At 40.0% G+C, this 19,820-nt stretch overlaps 2 protein-coding genes across 5 annotated transcripts; one reads left to right on the forward strand and one right to left on the reverse strand.

Annotated features, from left to right (window-relative positions):
- Nucleotides 1-953: 953 nt before the first annotated feature.
- tomm70a (translocase of outer mitochondrial membrane 70 homolog A (S. cerevisiae)) lies at nucleotides 954-9,470 on the reverse strand. Its single transcript, XM_035176631.2, has 12 exons — nucleotides 9,126-9,470; nucleotides 6,745-6,918; nucleotides 5,591-5,717; nucleotides 5,382-5,491; nucleotides 5,143-5,291; nucleotides 4,321-4,528; nucleotides 3,734-3,868; nucleotides 3,478-3,585; nucleotides 3,223-3,339; nucleotides 3,010-3,107; nucleotides 2,787-2,909; nucleotides 954-2,701 (listed from the first exon to the last, which is right to left on the reverse strand). Exons 1-12 carry the CDS (start codon nucleotides 9,357-9,359, stop codon nucleotides 2,548-2,550), a joined length of 1,737 nt encoding a protein of 578 aa, XP_035032522.1. The 5' UTR covers nucleotides 9,360-9,470; the 3' UTR covers nucleotides 954-2,547.
- Nucleotides 9,471-12,438: 2,968 nt separating this feature from the next.
- On the forward strand, nucleotides 12,439-18,327 carry lnp1 (leukemia NUP98 fusion partner 1). Of its 4 annotated transcripts, XM_047343115.1 has the most exons (6): nucleotides 12,439-12,626; nucleotides 12,747-12,964; nucleotides 15,561-15,806; nucleotides 16,344-16,439; nucleotides 16,721-16,910; nucleotides 17,866-18,327. In XM_047343115.1, the coding sequence occupies exons 2-5, from the start codon at nucleotides 12,779-12,781 to the stop codon at nucleotides 16,889-16,891; spliced, it is 699 nt and encodes a 232-aa protein (XP_047199071.1). In that variant the 5' UTR covers nucleotides 12,439-12,626; nucleotides 12,747-12,778; the 3' UTR covers nucleotides 16,892-16,910; nucleotides 17,866-18,327. The 4 variants fall into 4 exon arrangements, with proteins under 4 accessions (XP_047199071.1, XP_035033005.1, XP_035033009.1 ...); XM_035177114.1 differs by having other exon boundaries at nucleotides 16,721-18,327; XM_035177118.2 differs by lacking the exon at nucleotides 16,721-16,910.
- The last annotated feature ends 1,493 nt before the right edge of the window (nucleotides 18,328-19,820 follow it).

Here is a 19,820-nt window from a genome sequence, read left to right on the forward strand (position 1 = left end):
TGACCTTTGGGGAAGATTTAGAAAATGCTTGATCCATACTTGACAGGAACTGTTGTTGCGTTGTCTTTGATGAATGAGCCCGTGAGGTTGTTTATTGAAGGCGGTGAATTGTCTTTGTTGCCAGATATAACAAAGATGTCAACACTGACAGATGTGAGAATGACCTGGTTTAGTTTATTTCAGTGTGTTGCTTCATCTTCAGATTTTTAACAATGAAATATATGAAACAAACTTATTTTCTGACATGTCGCAGCATGCACAACACCAGGACTTGAAACCGAAGCAGCTGCATGAATCTCAAACAGCACTGATTCTTCTACAACCTTTTAAAATAGTCATTCTTATTTCTGAAGAAAAGTTTCATTACAGATGGGCTTACCTGTAAAAGCCATCTTCTTGGATACACTTAACATTAAACCAAATTGAATTTATTCTAATGTTTAATATCCACTGAGGGTTTGTATGACTATTACATTAGATTGAACAGAGAAGTTAAACGTGTCTATCACAAAACAGCTGTTATCTTCTTAGCCTGTAGGTGGCAGCATCTCATTTGTACTCTTGGTTTCACCATCCATTCATAAAGGTGGCACCAGGTTGGCACTGGTTATGACAAGTCAAACAATGACTGAGAGCCTCTGTTCATGGACAATCTCCAGCCCGTTTAACAGTTGAATCAGTTTGAGTTAAAAGCCAGCTCCATGAAGGGCTTCATATTTCATATAAATAAGCATAATATTAAAGATATCAATCTGCCTACAATTCAGTAGCAGGACTGTCAAAGATCACCGGCAACAAAACCCACACAAGCAAGAATATTGAGAACAAAAACACTAAGATTCAAAATACAAAGAGTTTCCTCACTGACTCACAGAGGACAAGAGTTCTCAGTGTTGAAATCGAGTAGTAATTACAACACTTAACAGTAAAGCAGAAGAAACATAGAGGTGAAATTCATTCCAGGAATTATAACTTTATTAGGATTCATATTGTCTTTCACTTTGGTCACCATATATATCACTGATTCTCTATCAAACAGACAGAATTTACTGGATACCTGCAGATTAACTACTTCAGGTTACAACCATTTCTCCATTTTTTTCGCCAATTTTGAGAAAGATGACTGAAGTTGAGAATTCCTCGCCAGCTGCACCTGGGATGCATGATTTGGTTCTTTGGCATTACCACACATTCAATGAAATGTAGCCATTACTGCTGCTTGATGAATGAATGTCACAAACAGGAGTGATTCAATTTTCTAGAAATTGAAAATGCTCCTCACATAAAGACAGTCAGCTCTTGTGTCTAATTTTGCTTTTCGCAGTGCACAGATGCGACTTGAGAACCAAATCATACACTGAACCAACAGCTCCTCAGGGCTGCATGCAGGCTGGAAAAACAACACATGGGCTGTGAAAAGATCATTTGAAAAGGAGAGAAAAATAAATCAAATCACCACGTAGATTTTATCCTGTCAAAAGATGAAACTAAATGTATCATGAAAATAAACCTTTTACAATAAAATAGAAAAAAAAAAAAATTCTCAATTAAGGTGAGCTAGGAAAAACAACATTGACTCACCAATCCCTTTTGAAATCTGACACTAGAGGAAGTCAAAAAATAACTTCCCCAAAAAACTAGTTCGTTAGGGTTTTTCTAATCCAAAGTGTTTTGCCCAAAGTATCTTATAGACGGGGTTTTCATAGTGTTCAAGACAGCACGAGCATTGCATTTACATTTATTAATAAAGTGAACATGCTGCACAAAGTATATAAAAATGAAAACAGGCAATCCCATCATTAAAAAAAATAAAACAAACAAAAAAAGACACTTGCTAAACTAAGCTCTCTGTTGCCCCACATCTATGGGATCAATTCCAAACACAGACATTACACATTTGACTATAATTTTAATCTTGCATTCAGAACTGATGATGTAAGTTACAATATGGAAGTAGCTGGACAAAAACACTTCAGCATAAATTAATAAGTGAACAGTCCATTAGAACTATATAAAGCTCTCACAGTATTTTCTGTAGATTTGTGTCACAGAAGCCTCGACGTCATTAATCGGTTCAACAGACTGCACACATTTCAATTCTCCTACATTTTACACAGTTACTACTAATTTAGACAGGCATACATGGCCAATCATGTATGTTTTTCTCTCTAGAGGACACAGATATTCTCTCCTATTATTTATCTGAGCAATAAAAAGGTTTTCTGTTGGTGTTCTGGTTGAATTAAGTGCCAGCAAAGGACTGTGCTAGTTTAGACCAGCCACCCCAACCCACCGAGTATACCAGAGGCTTGCGTCACAGCCTTGCTGTGATAGTGAATAGAAATCCTTATTTTCCATCATAACAAACCCTTTTTATGTGATGTAAACACTGTTTATATGCAGGGCTCTTCCTTGCTTCTCATATACTAGTACCCTTTTTTTTGTTTTGTTTTGTTTTTACAGATCAAAGTTACTCAGAACGTTGCATTTTAACACAGTTAGGGTTAAGCAATGAAGACTGAGATTGGCGATCAATTGGAAGAGAAGTTACAGTGTTGGAGGTTTCAGCCCATACTTCTTGGCCACTTCCGTCTGGGCGTACGCTGCATCACATAATGAGTACAAATGAGCCATCTCCATCTCGGACTTGGCTAGATTAATGGCCTTGTTGAACATTTCTATCGCCTTGTCCAGATTCCCCCTGAAAAGAAAATCCTCTGGTTACTTCAAGCAATTCAAGACGACGTGTAATAATGACTGGTTTGAATTAAATGGTTACAGCTCACCTTTGCACTTCAATGGTTCCCATAGTTTCATAGGCAAAGTCACACTTGTTGTCAATTTCAATGGCCTTACTGATAAGCTCCAGACCCAAGTCAAGGTCTTGTTTCCACTGAAGCTGTAACAACCTGGAAAAATACATTTAACTATTACCAACATGTCCCATCGACACAAGTCAGTTGAATTATGAATGAACTGTGACATAAAAAAGGGAAAATAAATGCCTACCCCTTGTGGACATATGTGGTAGCGTTGTCCGGCTCCAGTTCGATACACTTGTCATACATCTCGTCTGCTTTTCCAAACTGCTGCTGATCAGTCAATGCCTGAAAAGAACACAACGCAACATTTAGAGTTGTATGGTCACACGGACAACATCAACAAGGTATAAAAGCTATTTCTACCTGGATTTTCCTTCAAAAATTCAGGTCGACTTCATACCTGAGCATAGAGAGCGTAGCCTTCTGCACACTTAGGGAACCTCCTGATAACATCCTCAAAGCCGTCCATGGCTGTCTGTACTTGTGAGGGGTTGCTCCCAGTATAAGCTTGTCTGTACTGGGAAACACCAGACCAAAAGAAACTCATCAGCTAAAATGAAATTTTGAATGCTTGATACATGTAAAAGGGACAAAATTAGGATAAAGGGTAAAACTATTTATATTATGTCAGACAAGTTAGATTTTAGGAACTTACAAGAGCAAAGCATTTCTGTGCCTGGGCCAGAGCAGAGTCAGGTCTGAGCAGGATGCACTCGTCAAAGTCTCCCACTGCCTCGTCCACCTGGTCCAACAGGATCTTCAGCTGAGAGGAAATACATGGCATACTTATGAAGTATGAAGTATAACATGTCCACCATATTCATGACCAGTTATTTTTGCTCTATAGCAGAGGCAGTGCAAACATTAGGGTAATAGTAACAGATGTTTAAGAAACCAATTCGACCTCCTACCTGACCCCTGTGGTGATACACATCAGGGTTGCGTGTATCAATCTCAGCTGCCATGTTAAAGTCCTGTGTAGAGAGCATAGGCTGCTGCTGCTGCATGTACATGCTTCCACGCTTAATCAGCGCGTTGGCTCGTAGCTGTGAAGATCAAAGAACAGAGAGAAAACCAGTCAAGTTGGAAATCTCCAAGTCCTCAGTAAACGATCTCTATGTTTATGTAAATAAATTATTAGATCAACCGTGAGGACATAGTAATAACTTGCTTACATAAAAACAGTTAGCAGTAAGAGGGTATGTTTTTCACAGTGTATTCTGTCTTTAGTTTCAGAGGCAGTTTGTTTCGCAAACGAAATCTCCAGGAACTCAATGTGATATTCAATGAATAGTATTTATCAAACCACTTTGTGTCTTACACGGTGCAAATGTCCAAATCCCAAGAATTATCTGCACATTCAAAAGAACCTTTTGGGTTAGCAGGCTATAAATTAGAATTTTGTTGTGCCTTTTAATGGTACTAAACAACTCTCGTAGTAGCTGAATGGCTTTGATGTCTCATCTAAGAGCAGGTTTATTAAATCAGCAGTCCTCACCTTCACATTGGCGTCCTGCATGTTGATTACCCAATCCAAATCAGGTTGAGCAGCAGTAGCATTACCAATGAGCAGAAAGAAAGTGGCACGCAGCAGCAGGGCCTCGGCAGTGTATCGACCACCTGACTCAATCTCCTTGGTGCATTCGCTGATGATTTTGTCATAGTTCTCCTCTTCCATGTACTGCTTCGCCTTCAGATATCCAGAGCTAAAGAGGTGGAGGGGAAAACAGATAAGGAACTGTTACATCTAAAACTACACCTAATCTAAAAAAAAAAAAATCTATGAAATTGCCTGTATATAATTATGAAGAATTAAGATGATTTTGGTCATCCCTGACCTTTACTTTAACACCTACTGCTTATCATAGAACCTTCTATGTTTAGAGTCAGACATTTAAATGATCAGTTAGTCATCTGTCAAATCATGTCAAAAATTAAACTCTTTCCCCCTGGATATAAAAATGAACGTGTTCAGAACTTTCAAAACCTTCAACTTGAGTTTCAATATTTGTGTTCAAGTAAGTTGTGATAGTATCAATTTAACATAGGGACAGTATCCTATGGAACTTTAGCGCCATCTTGTTCTATACTATCAGCTCATCTGTAAAATATATATTTACCTCAGGACTGCAAAAACATTTATTGAACCAATTTCAATTAAATGTTGTGGAGGGCTGGGGCATGACCAAAGGAAGAACCCCTTACATTATACTACATCCGGGTAAGTGGAAGGATGGACACAGTTATTTTTTTATTATTGGTGGAGGTATGCATTCTCCAAACACCATTCTAGTTACCAATAAAGTAAATGTCCCCTGACCTCTCAGTGACCTCAGCTGCCTCGCCCTCTTTGTCCTTGTCTTCATCTTTCTTCTCTCCCTTCTGCAGGGGCTGCGAGATGATGTCATCAGTGAACGAACTAAAGTAGGACTTGATGAACTGAGGAGAAGGCATCATCGGCTCACGGTTCTACAGAAGAGAGATTTTAAAACCATAAACTTATTGTGTCAAATCAGGGGAATAAAATAAAGAGAAATGTTTCTGAAAGTGGATAAATACCTTGTACTTATCCTTTGCCTTCTCTTTCCCCAGCTGCTTCAGCACTTTGTCTGCTAGCAGCATGCTCTGTTGGTTCTGGAAGGCCTCAAGAATACACACGGCTGTGACATCTGGGGGGGGGGGGCAAAACCAACTGGCATAAGCATCACACATTTTTTTGGGGTGAAATTTGAACATACACATTTTTAGAAGAAAGATAAGTGTCTCACCCTCTAAGCACTCCTTCTTGTTCTCTAGTTTTTCCAGAGCCTTGGCCCTCCTGAACAGAGCCTTGATGTAGCGTGGATTTCGCCCCACAGCCTGAGAGCAGTCCTCTACTACTTCTGCCCACTTAAACTGAAACAACAGTTATACACTAATTATCTTCTACAAAATATCTGTATCTGATTCTGCAGTGGTCCAGAGCTCTGTCCAATAGCCAGAGAAGGTGTATGGGTGCAGTGGAAACACATATGTAATTTCTTAATTTTAATACATTCATATGCAAATGAAATTGCTTGAAAATGAACAGCTCTGTTCCTCACTGTGACTAAAGCTTGTGCTTTGCAGAACTTAAGGGCAGACTGTTCTCTCTTTCACTCTCTGTAGCTGTCACTCAGGTTAGGTTACACATTAAACTGAGTGCACTCATATCGTAAACCTTTACAAAAAAGGGAAGTTCAAGGCTTGCCAGAAACATTTTCACACACTGATTTTAATCCAAAGCAGGTGCAAAGAAATATACTGTGATACTTGTATCTGAAAACCAATATATAAAACTTTTTTGTAAACTAGAACAGTTTCCAGAAACACAATACAATAGTTATTAAGTACACACATTCATCGATGTTTTGATATACATTTTGACCTTCAGTCAAACATCAAGGTGGAAAGATTTGAAAATGTCGGTGATTTGCAACACTTTAACCAAACACGTGAAAGTAACAGCTGTTTTCTGCAGAGGAATGTCCTCCCTTCAAGGTTTAAGTTGTGAGAAGAGGATCCTTTATTATTCACTGAATCCATTTCAGGCAGATATTAAATTCAGGGTAGGGAAAAGAACATTGAAAAACATGGTTCTTTCTACAAGAACCTCAACCCAGTGAACAGCTCTTCAGGAAAGGATTAAGTGCGCCATAAATGCAACACACAAGACACTTGCAGGTATACTCTAAAAAACACTTTGCTTATGAAGAAAGGCTATAGCTTCCTGCAAAATAACCAACAGACGATCGAAGCCAGGCAGACAACAAACCTCCTCAAAAAGGGAATGACATTCCGAGAAATTTACTTTTTCATCACTCTTGATAAGGATATCTGTAATTGTGTGGGTCTTTCACTTGAACAACAATTTCAGCACAGAATAAAAGAAGGCGGTGCCAACCTGCTGTTCGTAGGCTGCTGCTCTGTTCTGGTAAAATGTTGATAAATCAGTCCTCTGCTCTGTGGGACAGAGGGCAATGGCCTCTGTGTAGCACTGGATGGCGTTCTCGTACTTTGAAGCCTTGAAGTACTTGTTGCCCTTGTTCTTTGCTGCTTGGGCCCGATCCAAAGGGCTCTGAACAAGAGAGAGAGAGAGAGAGAGAGAGAGAGAGATCAAGTATTAAAAAGACAGTTTTCTACATAACAAAGTTATCACTCTGCATCTTATACTACAATAGGCTTTTAAGTTAACTGTGCATAGTATTGAATGCCATTAAAGTGACAATCCAAAAGTGTAAACCATATGCAAATTAATAAAGATGTAAATTAACTAAAATGAATCAAACATTCATCGATGTGCATAGATCCAAGTGCAAGTTTCAAAAGTTAGCCTATTGTGTAATAATAAAGGAGATTCCACTGACAATATCAAACACTGAACTGCACACACAAAATTATGAACTTGGACCAATTGATAATATGCATGTTTGAGCAGGGAAATAGTTGATAGAAACCACACTGGTAACCTGCTAAGCAACCACCGCTTCCCAGTATGTGCTTTGGGTGTGCCTTAATAAATTCAATGAATTATGTCAGCACAATGCTGGTTTACTAATGGTAACACTTCATATATCACCTCATAGCCATGTAGCTATGTTTCTACTTAATCCACAAATGTCAGTCTGTATGTGGAATGCATATCGCGCAAACCGTTCATCATATCGCCTTCACGCTTGGTATGTTTATTCTTAATGGACCAAGGAAGAGCAGTGTTGAATTTGGTGAGATTTGGAAACATCCAATATAAATAAAATTTGAATTAAGAGGCGACCAGCGCTCTGTAGCAGTCAGTGGCGGCCGGCCTTAACAGGCAGAGTCTGCGGACAGAGGTGAACATGTCTTCTTCAGCAGACGCTGGCAACAGGAAGACCACGGGCCAAAACTGTCCCATCAGCAATGATATCCGTCCCATCAGATCATTTTGAAGATAATTTATATTCCACCATATCAAACTGACACAGATATTTACGGGTGTCATGGGTGCTGATCTCCGTCATGGCAACGATATTCATTCAATTACTCTGAATAAAGAAAGAGCACTGCTTACGTTTTATTGCTGCAATGCTTTATACAGAACAGGATTACAGAGTTTATATTTGAAAGAGATGTGAACCTGGGTCTGAAGATTGTGTCAGGTGCTTAACAGACCTCTGAAATAGTGGACATGTAATGTTTGAAGAAATAACTGCAGTTAAGTGAACCATTCAAACTTATACATAAACCACCAGTGTAAACAGTAATCCAGCTAATTCTGTTTCAATGTATGAAAAACATTGACAATAAAACCTGTCCAAAAAGAAAGAAAGCTGCAACCAGCATCATCACAAGCCGAGCAAACCAAAGGAACTGTACAACTCAATACAACACAGTTCATCAAATGAATCCTGACTGTTGTCAAATGTCAGTGGGGATTAAATGACCTAATGACTGACAGGACAGTCCTCGTGTTTTCAAGAATGAATCTCATAACAGTAATGTGATCTGACAACTACTAAATCTTGCTCTTTGCCATTTGGAGGCCTCCCAAACCCGAAACATCAGCAGACGTGCACTAAAGACGCGAGCACACAAAATATAACAGAAAACCTTTGGTTGAAAATACACATGTGAGCTCTGCCGCTAAAACTAAGGCTGGGTAAATGTTTCATTATAATTCTGGACTGATGGACTCTGAGCTGTAAATATAATCTTTCAACGGGTAATCTTCTCTGTGCAGATTAAATATTGTTCGTTACTGGCGCATGACAGCGCAAAGCGAAAGTAATGGCAGCCACTCGTAGTAACACAGTGTAGTAAACCTGCCTCTGTTTGAAATGACAGCCTTCCGCCGCATTTGACTTACCGAACAGATAGTTAGCCCGTCCTGACACATGTGCTAACAACAACGCTAGTTTAACACGCGGCATTTTGCTGCCACATGTTAACCGCATGATTAACCGGCTGATGTCAATGTGGTGTTAAATGTTAATACAGTTGTAGACAGTCTAGCAGTTCACCATGCTAACCTAGCTCCCGTGAAAACATTAGCGTAAGAGGCAGCTAGCCAGCGGCTAACAGGCTAATTCAGCACGAACGAGCCGGTAGCCATCAAGGTAGCAGTCGGCCTTGCTGTGGGAGTAGCTGTCAGTGCTGGTGTCGGTAACGTTGGGTGTCCTTGACTGTAGTGTTACGGTGATGACAGGTGTTCACGCTAAACCGTGCGCATTACACAGTCACGCTAATGCGGTGACCGCTATGTTAGCAGCGGAGGCTCGAGCAGTCTCCAGGCAACGGGGACGTTACCATGTTCCCCAGCTCCGGGTTCGCTGGAGCTGCGCCGTCTTGGCCCTGCACGGGACTGGCGCTGCCCTCTGGTGTCTTCCTCTCCCCGGTGCCTTTCGTCTCCTTCGTCCTGCCGCGTTTCCAGAGGTAAAGCGCGCCCGCTCCCAGCACGATGGGAGTCCCGATCAGCAGGGCCAGCTGCCAGCGGGGAAGTCCTGTCCCGGACTGCGGCTCCACCGGCTTAGAAGCAGCCATGATCTACAACCGAGCACTGGTTAGCCACTAGCCCGTCAGTAACAGCAGGAGACAGCGTGAGCTGCGCACACTTCTTCTTCTTGCCCTGCTCCGAGAGGACACAGCGAGGAATCATGGGATATTGGCGGACAAGCCACGGGGCTGTGTGTAGTTGTAGTCCCACCTTGAGGTTTTGTAGTCCAAACATCACCTCAGAGAAACACAGAGGTCAGAGAGATAATGCTCGAGCGACAGCATTTCATTTAGTGCAATGATGCCCTGTAGTTTAACAATATTCACAAACAAATAGGTGTATATATTAGGTGTATATTTTTTAATTGTTCTACACAAGAGTGGTTTTAAAGGCATAAATAATAAGATATGTCATGTCTAGAAATAAACCAGTAGAACTTTCTAAGATTTACAATCCTATGTGTAGTCAATTGATTAAGCATCAATTCTATTAGAAATATATTTTTCCTGTTTTACACGTGAGACGACTTCATTGCCACTATAATGATAAAACCTTAATGATACTACACTTTTCAACATAAAGCACAGAGTGCTGCACAGCAGAAAACAAATGCTTGAAATACAGAGAGAAGTACATAAACAATAATGGTAATAATAGAGATAAAAGAACAATAATTGCCTGGCACCCGGAGTGAATTTATTCTTTTGAGTTTTTTGTGATCCCAGTGGTGGAATTAATGTTTTAATTTTCGCAACTCTGTTTAAAAGACTTTATTTTGTAACTGTTGAAGAGACTTTGAATGTTAAAAACTGCAGCCACCAGGTGGCATTGCTGCTGATTCTTTGAGTGAACCTGTGCTCTTGCCCACTCTTGTATTGTACATAAATATAGAGTTGATTTAAAAAAAAAAAGATGTATATTCCTCTTGACATTGGCCTTTTTGTGTAAAATACTTACTGCTTCCACCAAAAGGAAGCTGTGTGATAGTCAAGGCTATTTTCTGTTCAGATTGTGTGTTGATTTTCAGCCCCAACACCATCACTCTTCATTTTATCCTGATCAATGTGGATTTATCATATGAGTTTGACTGAGAGTGTGCGTGTGACTCACAGTGTGTTTGTATCTCCACTCTGTCCCATTTCAAAGCTTAGTGCTGGTCTGTCTGGACCTTAATTTGCACCCGGGGCCATCTGTCCTCACACAGTGACCAGCACTGAACAGTTTTCAAAGTCAACTGTATATAGGTGCTTAGAGGGTCTCTGTCCACATTGAGCAGTTTAACACATGTTGCAGTTGCTTGTTTTGAAAAGCCATAAAATCAATTCCTCAAAACTACAACACGTGATGAGACACAATAACCTTGTACAGCGGATGTGCTAACTAACCTGCAGTAACCCAGCAGATGTTGTTGCTTCACAAAGGGGAAAAAGTGCTAGTGATGGAGGTTATAATAAGAATGTCTGATCTTTTGACTATTCCTAACCCTGTCTTTGTTATTCCTGTAATACGTGCCTGCTATTGTTAGCACAGCCGGGCTTAGTTTTAGGCCCTGCCACTAGATGATTGGTAACCATGGCCACGGAGATGTGTGTATGCTCCTGTAATGCTGGAAAATGTTTAGACGAAGGGAGCAGGTACTTTGAAAATGTAAATCTCTAAACATCACCTGTCATAAATATACAACATTTTTGCAGTAAAATTATTAAAATGGGTTAACAGGTATATTTTAATCTATACAGTTTGAGTTTTTTGTTTTCGGGTTGACAGGTCTGGGTTATGGGAAATAAAAAATAATTAAGTAGATCTTTTACCACACACACATCAGATTGTGTCAATTGATTACTAGAGTATTCTCCTGTAATTGAAAAATATTGGATTATTTGCATGAAAGATTTGTATAATCTAAGCCTGTCCGGGGTGTACCCTGTCTCTTGAATTTGCATAATCTAGCATCATGTATGTATGTAAAAGTGTAATTACTGCTTTTATTTGATTATTTTTACTAATATTCATGGTCATTTGTGAGCAGGTGTGACATGAATTGGCTCCAATATGTGGAAAAACGACAGATTAATTTAATCTTGTTCTCAATTGAGGTTAGAGGCGACATGACAAAGCAGCATGAGTATCTCATAACAGTGTGTGTCTGTATTAGAGCTCATCTGTGAGACTCAGGTCTCTGAGTTAATTAGCAGAATTTGAAACCTTTCAGTTTGTGAAGGTCGAAAGGAAAAATGTTTTCATGTTCAAGTGTAAAATTGTAACTCCCTTAAGATGCCATTGCTTTGTCTACAGTTTCTTAACTACACACATTAGTCTGCTGCACTGCAAAATGTTTTATCTCAAGCGTTTCTCAGGGGTTATCTAATATTGACTTTATTCATTCAAACATCATTATAATTTGTATAATTGATTGAACTAAGTGTTTTAATAGTTACATAACAAAATGTAATAAATAGTAGAACCAGATGAGTAAGACGAGTTGGATAACCGGATTGTGTAACTTTAAATAGCATCTTCAGTACAGCTATTATATGTTATTCTTGTGTCTCTCACAGAGCTAGTGAGCCAGTCTCTACTATGATTTGATTGTATGTTGCATATTTTATGTTAGCAATTATATTTATTTATTTATTAGATTAAATTCTAGAATTAATAATGTGTTATGATGGCAGATTTAATCTTTAAATGCAAAAAGGAACCTTTGATGCAGCTGATGGAACTGATCACAGACACACAACAGGTTGCAAATGTAACCTTATGGTCTTGTACAAGTCAACATGTGCTTATGACTGTTTTTGTACAAGTTTGTGCAGCTGTTGCTTTTCTAGTTGTATTTCTCACATATTAATTTATTAAAAAGCTCTTCTAAAAACGAAAACAACAAAAACAAGAAAATATGATTCGACGTGCTCCCTCTCTGTCCTGTATTGCACAAGCCTCGGGCTCACAGTGCACAGTGGTAGCCAGATGCATGCACTCCATAAATATTGACAGGTTTGATGTACTCAGCGAGTGGAAAGTATGGGGAAATTGGAGTTTCAGATGTCTACCCCCAGGCCCATGACTGTAATGGAAAGATTAAAAGCTGTGGTCACATCAGCCACCCAGTGCCAAAATACCATTCCCCCCTGCCTCCCTGTTTATTCCCATCACCCCCATTTTTTCCACTTTCTACAACTAACATTAAATAGATTACAGGGGATTCACTTATTTAAAGACCTGAGCAAAAGCTCTGCCATGTATTTCTGGATCCTCCAAGAATAACACAACAACAGCGACTGCGCTTGAGGCACCAGAGGGATCTAATTGAAGTGAGTTACCTTTGTAGTAGTTGAGCGGCCAGTGAGTTAGAAGCTTAGTAGGTCAGCTCTGTGTTGTCTTTACCCTGTGTACCACTCAGCTGGGATCACACACTTTCATCTGCTGAACAGGGACGTGCTGCACAGAGACGCTCCTGTCCACCATGTCTCTCAGGCTCCTGCCTGCATTTACTATGGACAATGACGATGACGACGATGGTAACTTTACAAAATGGATGAGTAGTTACTGGGGTCACGGAGCAGAGGGTGGACACTCCAGAGAAAGAAAACACAGCTTCAGAAGACCTGCAAGAACACAAGGTGATCGAAGAGCATCACTCCCAACTGTGGTAAGGACAGACAGCATTTCATGGATGCATGCATGTGACTTTGTTCAATGTATTCACACTGACATAAACAGCAGACACACACTTTATACATCATATTTCGTTTTTAAACTTATAGGTTAAGAGAAAATACCGTATCTTCTTTTATTAGTTAAAATAAAAAAACATGGAAAAAGTGGGTAAACTTTATGGACAGTATATTTAAAGACTAAGGTTGACTCATGAGAAGGCATGACTGTTTTACTGTATATTTTATGAGACAATGACAGCAGATTTATGGTTTTACTCTACAGACGTGCCCACATGTTGGTATGTGCACTATGCAGGTCTGTTAGTGTGTTTAGTAATATGATGTCCTGACCTGTGATTTGGACGTTTCACACACACACACACACACACACACACACACACACACACACACACACACACACACACACACACACACACACACACACACACACACACACACACACACACACACACACAGATGGATGTTTACAAAATAAATGTTTACTCTGTATGCTTAAGATGAGCTGGTTAAGGGACAATCAATGTGTGTGTGTGCAGCTGAATTCATGTTTGTCAGTTGATATATTCTGTAATAATTTTAAAGACTGCAAAGCTTAAAGTACCTGAGCTGATGCTGATATACAAGTTTCTTGATGCATATATTTCCCTTGCATAGATTAAACCCATTTAACAATTTGAGTTGCCAAATGTAGAATGTTAAATAGATTTAACTGCTGGTGCTGACAAAATATTTTCATATGATTAGAAATGTACGTCTATTAGATTTTTGAGATCTTGAGTTATGTCCTTTAGGGGCCAAAGGTGTCGCTGCTCAATAGTTAAAAACATTGTGAATCCTAATGCTTCAGCAGATGCACATCAATGTCAGCATAAGAATTCAAAAACATGCTTCTCTTTTCTACTTCTGACAAGTTTCCCCCCCTGTCTTTATGATTGTTGGTTGGTTCGCTTCTTTGTTTGTCAGCAGGATAACGCAAAAATACAGAACAGATTTCCTGAACTTGGTGGAAGGATGTGGTATGTGTCAGGGAAGAACCCTTTACAGTTTGGTGCAGATCTGGATGAGGGGCAGATCCAGGAATTCCCCCTTGTTTTTTCACATTTTCACCAACTTTCCATGGAATAATTCATGGATATTAATGAAAAGAATCAGGGACATTTAGGGAAGTTATATTTATGAGTGTGAACACTCCTAGATTGAATTTAAGCTTGATTGAGTTTAAGGGGACTATTGGGCCTTGGCAGAGGTATGTGTTAAGTTCTAGTTTGTCATCAGGATTTTGCAATAACCGATGATTTTAGATTTCCACGAAACGTGGTGGAGGGATGGGACATGGGCAAAGAAAGAACCCAATTAAAATGTTGGCATGGATCCAGGCAAAGGAACAGATCCAGGGATGTTTTATCACTTTCTCTAACATGGCGAGATGAGGTGAGTTAGGACGTTTTCACCAAATACCTAGGAAATAATTCATGGGTCTTGATTGAAACAATCAGGCAAATTAAGGGGACTGATATCCATGAGTGAGGGTGTTTTGGTGCAGCTTGGCTGAATTTAAGGGGCCTTGGCGGAGGCCATTTGGGATATTTTGGGATTGTACTTGTGCAGCACAAAGTTTTTTCTTGGCATAGGAGCCATAAATAAGTTAAAGAAGGATATTATTATTGTTTTGTTGGTTATGATATAAGATGTAATGGGTTTGTGTTTTGAGAGTATTATTTCGATTATATGTTATTTATTGTTTACTTGTTAACCTTATTAATTTGGCAGGAAATAGGTCATAAGTATAGGGGCGGGGGTCACAGTTGATTGAAGCACCTGTTCACCTGTGTAGGAAGGAAAGAGGGTGAGTGGGGACGCTGTATTTTTTGTTGACCTCTAAACTTTGATAAGCAACCTGCTATTTTCCGTTTGATCGATTTAATCTATGAGTTTGTGCATGGTCCAATAAGTTGATCTTCTTTTCTCTAATAAAAGTTTGAACGCATTTTTTAGGGATTGCAGTGATTTTAGATCAATTTATCAGGCCCTACCTCCGCCTCTCAACGACACGTTTTGTTTTCACAAAGTCACTACACTGGGTTCTCAGCAAAGCTTTATCTGTTGGATCCAGAGTGACACCACTATGGAGTCATTAGTTTCACACTGTTCAGAACAATTCAGCAGTAAATCATCAATGAGGAGAACAGATCACAATATTCACCTCTCAGCACCAGAAACACATGAACCCCGCCCGCTCCCTCAGCAACCCTGTTTTTGCAACATATAAGAGAAACAATCAGATTATTGCTGTTGTGTAAATGTCAATAAAACTCAGTCGATACTATAATTAGGTGGGTGCTTTGCTAACATGTTACTTAAGGATATTAGCGAGTGACTGATTAACCCCATTCACAGACAGAGGCTCGGCAGAGTCGTCTGTTCTCATAAGCTCTCAATGCATTTTCGGCAATAATAGGAAATGTGACACTATTGTTTTACTTGCAGCTAGGTTTGCATCAATGTGGTGCTCAAAGTAAGATTGAGTTTTAATGACACTTGTCCGCCAACACTGTGTGTGATCCACAGTCACAGTTGGACGCCATGAAGTTGAGCAGGCTCCATGCAGCGGCGATGGCGCCCTCTCCCAGCCACATCAAGACAAGAGAGGAGAAGGCGGAGGTCCGACCCCACCAGAGGGCTCGCCGTGCCTCCTCAGACGACAACAGTCGCCAAAAGAACACCATCCCAGAGAACCGTATCACCACCATCCCGGAGCTCACAGAGTCCTTCGAGAAGAGACTTTGTGTCCATGATAAGAGGGCCGTGTCTCTGGTGAGCTGCAGCAGTACTCTGAGCCCAGTGTGTGGTGCATGATCCATTTAACATCAGGTTAAATCAGGTTTGGTCTCTGTCTTCCACTAACAGGGCATTACGAAGCTCTTAAAGATTAAAGAGTTCTTAGAGAGAGATTTAAAAGGTGTATTACTTAATGTGTTGACAGGATCACAGTCAGATTTCTCCTGCATGACATGTCCCAAAAGCTCATATTGATGGAATGTCTATCACCTGTTTTTGTATCATGTATGCATTTTATATATTGTGATCCCCAGTTTGGTTTGTATTCTTTGTAGCTTGTAATCTCGGTTTAGCTTTAAATATCTCTATTATTATCAAAACTTAAGTTATGCATTTACTCTTAACCATCAAACTCAAATGGTTGGAGTTAATACACACAGTGATCTGATGTTGTATGGACAACAATGCACTTACACAGCATTAATAATGCAAATATATGATATAAATAGTATTAAAAACAACATTACTGTAGTATTACAATTAATTTTGAGTCAAGGTTCTTTTCCTTTACAGAACGGTGATGAGAGGTTGTGTCTGATCTGTCATGAGGATATGCGTACGAACGGAGGCGTACAGGAGCTGCACTGCACACACCGCTTCCACAAAGAGGTAAAACATCCTCTGAGTCTGATTGACTGCATGTGTTTCCCTCACCCTGACCTTCATTGCAGTGGCCTCATCCCTTATTCCCTCAAGCCCCAGCATGTCAGATATCAGATAACCCTGGTGCATGAAGGCCGCTCACGTCCTGGACACGCATTATGTGAAGTGGTATGAAGAGTGAACACTGGGCGTTCACCTGCATGAGCATGGGGCACACTTACAGCTTTCTAGTGGTCAAAGATTCAAAGCTTACTGATTGCGATGTCTCTGTTTGGTGGGTGCCGTAGGCGGCCCGCAGGTTAGAGCAGTGTCGGCCCCACAGCAGCGGCAAAGAGGCAGCAGCTTCTCAGGCGAGGAGACTCTCGGACGAGAGGAGGAAGTCGGCAGACGGCCCAATCTACATGGAGAAGGAGCAGCAGACACTCCTCCGTCAACTTTCCCTGCGGAGACATCGCTGATATTGTTCAGTGGAAGGAGGTGAAGAACAAGATGGAAGATGTGAACCCATGGCCTAATCATCAGGCTTATCTCCTGTACTTTTACTACTGTATGGTGTGAGACTGGTGGTTCAGCTGATCAAGTCCCAGGGCCTTGACTTTGTCTGACCTGATCCTGTGAAGCTGCCCCATGGGCCCCATTGCTGTGTCTGCTGTCATTACGACTCTTTCTCCCCAGTGTCAAAATCCAAAACGAGGAGGATTCAGAATATGTGAATGAAGCATAATAATTTGGTGGAATTTCTTCGATTGTTTTATCAGAAAAACTGAAGTAGGGGTTTGTGAAATTATCAGTACTTGAAGTTTCCTGCTTATACTACTTACACACTTATTCCATATAAAATATTTGCTTCATTCACAATGGTCCTATATGTTCAGCCATGACACAGTTAGCTACTAGGTGACAATCGATCCGATATCTTTCTGTTTCACTCATCTGATGGTCTTATTACTACACAAGGAGGATGTTTTCAACTTGTAAGGGGTAAAAAAAATCCTATAATATTTTATTTGGCATATTCAGTAGATGTTTATGTACAATAGAGTCTGAGGACTTGTAGGAAGAAGTGCAATCTTTTGTTTGCCGTGTATTTTTGTGTTCAGTCATAATTCAAATGTTGTATTCTGTGTCGTGACAGAAATAAAAAAAAATTCAATAAATAACCAAAGAAATTAAAAAGTACTTTGGATTTTATCAGCTTTACAACTTTTTGACAATAGATTAAAAAACATGTGACATAGAGTCCTCACAGTTCAGGGTCAGGTCAGCGTCGAGCCTGCATGTGGTGCATGCGCTTACTGTAGGTCAACGTGTTGGAAATTACCTCCTGGCTTCAGTGAGGGAAATCGATGCCTGTGTAAATCCTTAACATTCAGCTTGGGTGAAAATTAGTTTCAACAGATGTGACAATAATGTCATTTAAAATGTGTTTCAGTGCATGGAGCAGTGGCTGTGGAAGAAACAGACGTGTCCTACATGTCGTGTCCATGTGTCAATGCCCCAGCCCCTCTACTGGTCATCGTCCCGCACCAATGTCCCATGACGGTCCCTGCCATGAACGCATGCCTGCATGAGACCCACTGACCCCATAACCTCCACCACACCCCAGTCCTTCTGCCTAAACCTCTGGGATGAATAACTGCATGAGGGTTTCATTACATTAGTACTTTAGAGGGAAACTTATTTCAGTTCTTCTGTCAGGTGAGGGCACTGGGCACTCTTTCAAAGTTAATACAATAGTAAAATATTGTAATTTAAGCTCAGACTTTTTATGATATAAATGTGAGAGGTTTTTACTGTTTCTCATCAATGTCTGGAGACATTCTGAACAATGTGTTGTATTTGTTTTAAGCTAAAATACGGTGGCCCTGAGAGCTCAACGCACTGCAACTTAAGAAAAGACATGCAAGTGGACAAAACACAAGCAAAGTAAGAAAACATCTTCATCAATTTGACAACACAACACAACACATTACGCACAACACAACACATTACAGAAACGTGCTGCAATTCCAGAAACGCGCTGCAAATACAGAAAACGACAACGGAAGTGTTTCCAGGGGACACCTAAAAGTGATGGACACTGCTGCCACAGGAGCCACAAAAACGTCCAATACGTCCAACAAATTCGGTTCCACAATATGGACAATACATTGCCTGGAGAAAAGAAAGAATGTGAATGCTAAGTGCTGTAAATTACTCACAAACAGGGGATTGCTTGTCAGCTGTTTATTCAGTTAAACAGGAAAAAATGGCATGTCTCTAGCTCAAACCATTGAGGAGTCATGACACGTATATGGCCCAGTGGGTCAACAGTAGACATCTGCAGTAATAAAGTTTATTATTTATTAAAATAAACCAAAAACGTTTACAGTTTAGCTAATTTTCCAATATCACTGACGGACACCAACTTTAACAGCTCCAAACTGCGGCAGCAACAACAACCGGACGTGTCCATCACTTTTAGATGTCCTCTGGAAACACTTCCGTTGTCGTTTTCTGGAATTGCAACGCGTTTCTGGAATTGCAGCGGGTTTCTGTAATGTGTTGTGTTGTGTTGTCAAATTGATGAAGATGTTTTCTTACTTTGCTTGTGTTTTGTCTACTTGCATGTGTTTTCTTAAGTTGCAGTGCGTTGAGCTCTCAGTGCCACCGTATTAAATTATTATTTTTCTTTTCTTTTTTTTATTGTTTTTGTATTTTTGTTCATTTTAAATACCTTTTGGGAAATATACTCACTATATTTAAGTTAAATGAGGAGATAAATGCTGCTGCCATACAGTATCTGTCTGTTAAATATAAACCAGACTTAAGCTTAGCTCTAAGACTGTAAACAGAGGGAAACAGTTAGCCTGACTTTGTCCTGAGATAATACATTTCTCCAGTCCTCAAGTTTCTGCTTTGTTGCCCAGCAACTAGTCCAAAGGAATATTCCACCACAGAAACCCTATAAAAGGGATAATTCAGGTTTTTACACAAAAAACAAATGAGAAGTTGTTAATTAGTGACTTTTAGAGGTGCTTAGAGGCAAACATAGTTACCTATGTACAGAGCTAGGCCTTATGCTAAGCTAAGCAGCTGCTGGCGCCATCTACATATTTGCCGTACTAACACGAGAGCGATATCAGTCTTCTTGTCTAATTCTTGGCAAGAAAGTAAGTGAACATATTTCCCACAATGTCCAAAAATTCTTTTAAACAGATCTTGAGCAAATGACCCACATAAACTACACCACATTAAATTTACCGCTTCCACGTTTTTCCTTATTTTAATTTAATTAATAGCAAATTTAACAACTTAAACCTTTTTATTCCTCTCCTTTTTCTGGAGAACAAAGTTAAAGTGTCAAACTCACTTCAGAGTATCAACTGTATATTGAATATTTGCATA

This window comes from Hippoglossus stenolepis, chromosome 14 (genome assembly GCF_022539355.2).
Source record: "Hippoglossus stenolepis isolate QCI-W04-F060 chromosome 14, HSTE1.2, whole genome shotgun sequence".
Taxonomy (NCBI): domain Eukaryota; kingdom Metazoa; phylum Chordata; class Actinopteri; order Pleuronectiformes; family Pleuronectidae; genus Hippoglossus; species Hippoglossus stenolepis.

Excerpts from the sequence above, each read along its gene's own strand:
- lnp1 (XM_035177114.1), top strand. The coding sequence starts at position 12,779 with ATGTCTCTCAGGCTCCTGCCTGCATTTACTATGGACAATGACGATGAC. Across the intron at positions 15,807-16,343 it reads ATAAGAGGGCCGTGTCTCTG|AACGGTGATGAGAGGTTGTG; the intron begins GTGAGCTGCAGC and ends TTTCCTTTACAG. Across the intron at positions 16,440-16,720 it reads CACACCGCTTCCACAAAGAG|GCGGCCCGCAGGTTAGAGCA; the intron begins GTAAAACATCCT and ends TGGGTGCCGTAG.
- tomm70a (XM_035176631.2), bottom strand. The coding sequence starts at position 9,359 with ATGGCTGCTTCTAAGCCGGTGGAGCCGCAGTCCGGGACAGGACTTCCC. Across the intron at positions 5,718-6,744 it reads CAGCAGCCTACGAACAGCAG|TTTAAGTGGGCAGAAGTAGT; the intron begins GTTGGCACCGCC and ends CTGTTGTTTCAG. Across the intron at positions 3,340-3,477 it reads CACAGAAATGCTTTGCTCTT|TACAGACAAGCTTATACTGG; the intron begins GTAAGTTCCTAA and ends GGTGTTTCCCAG.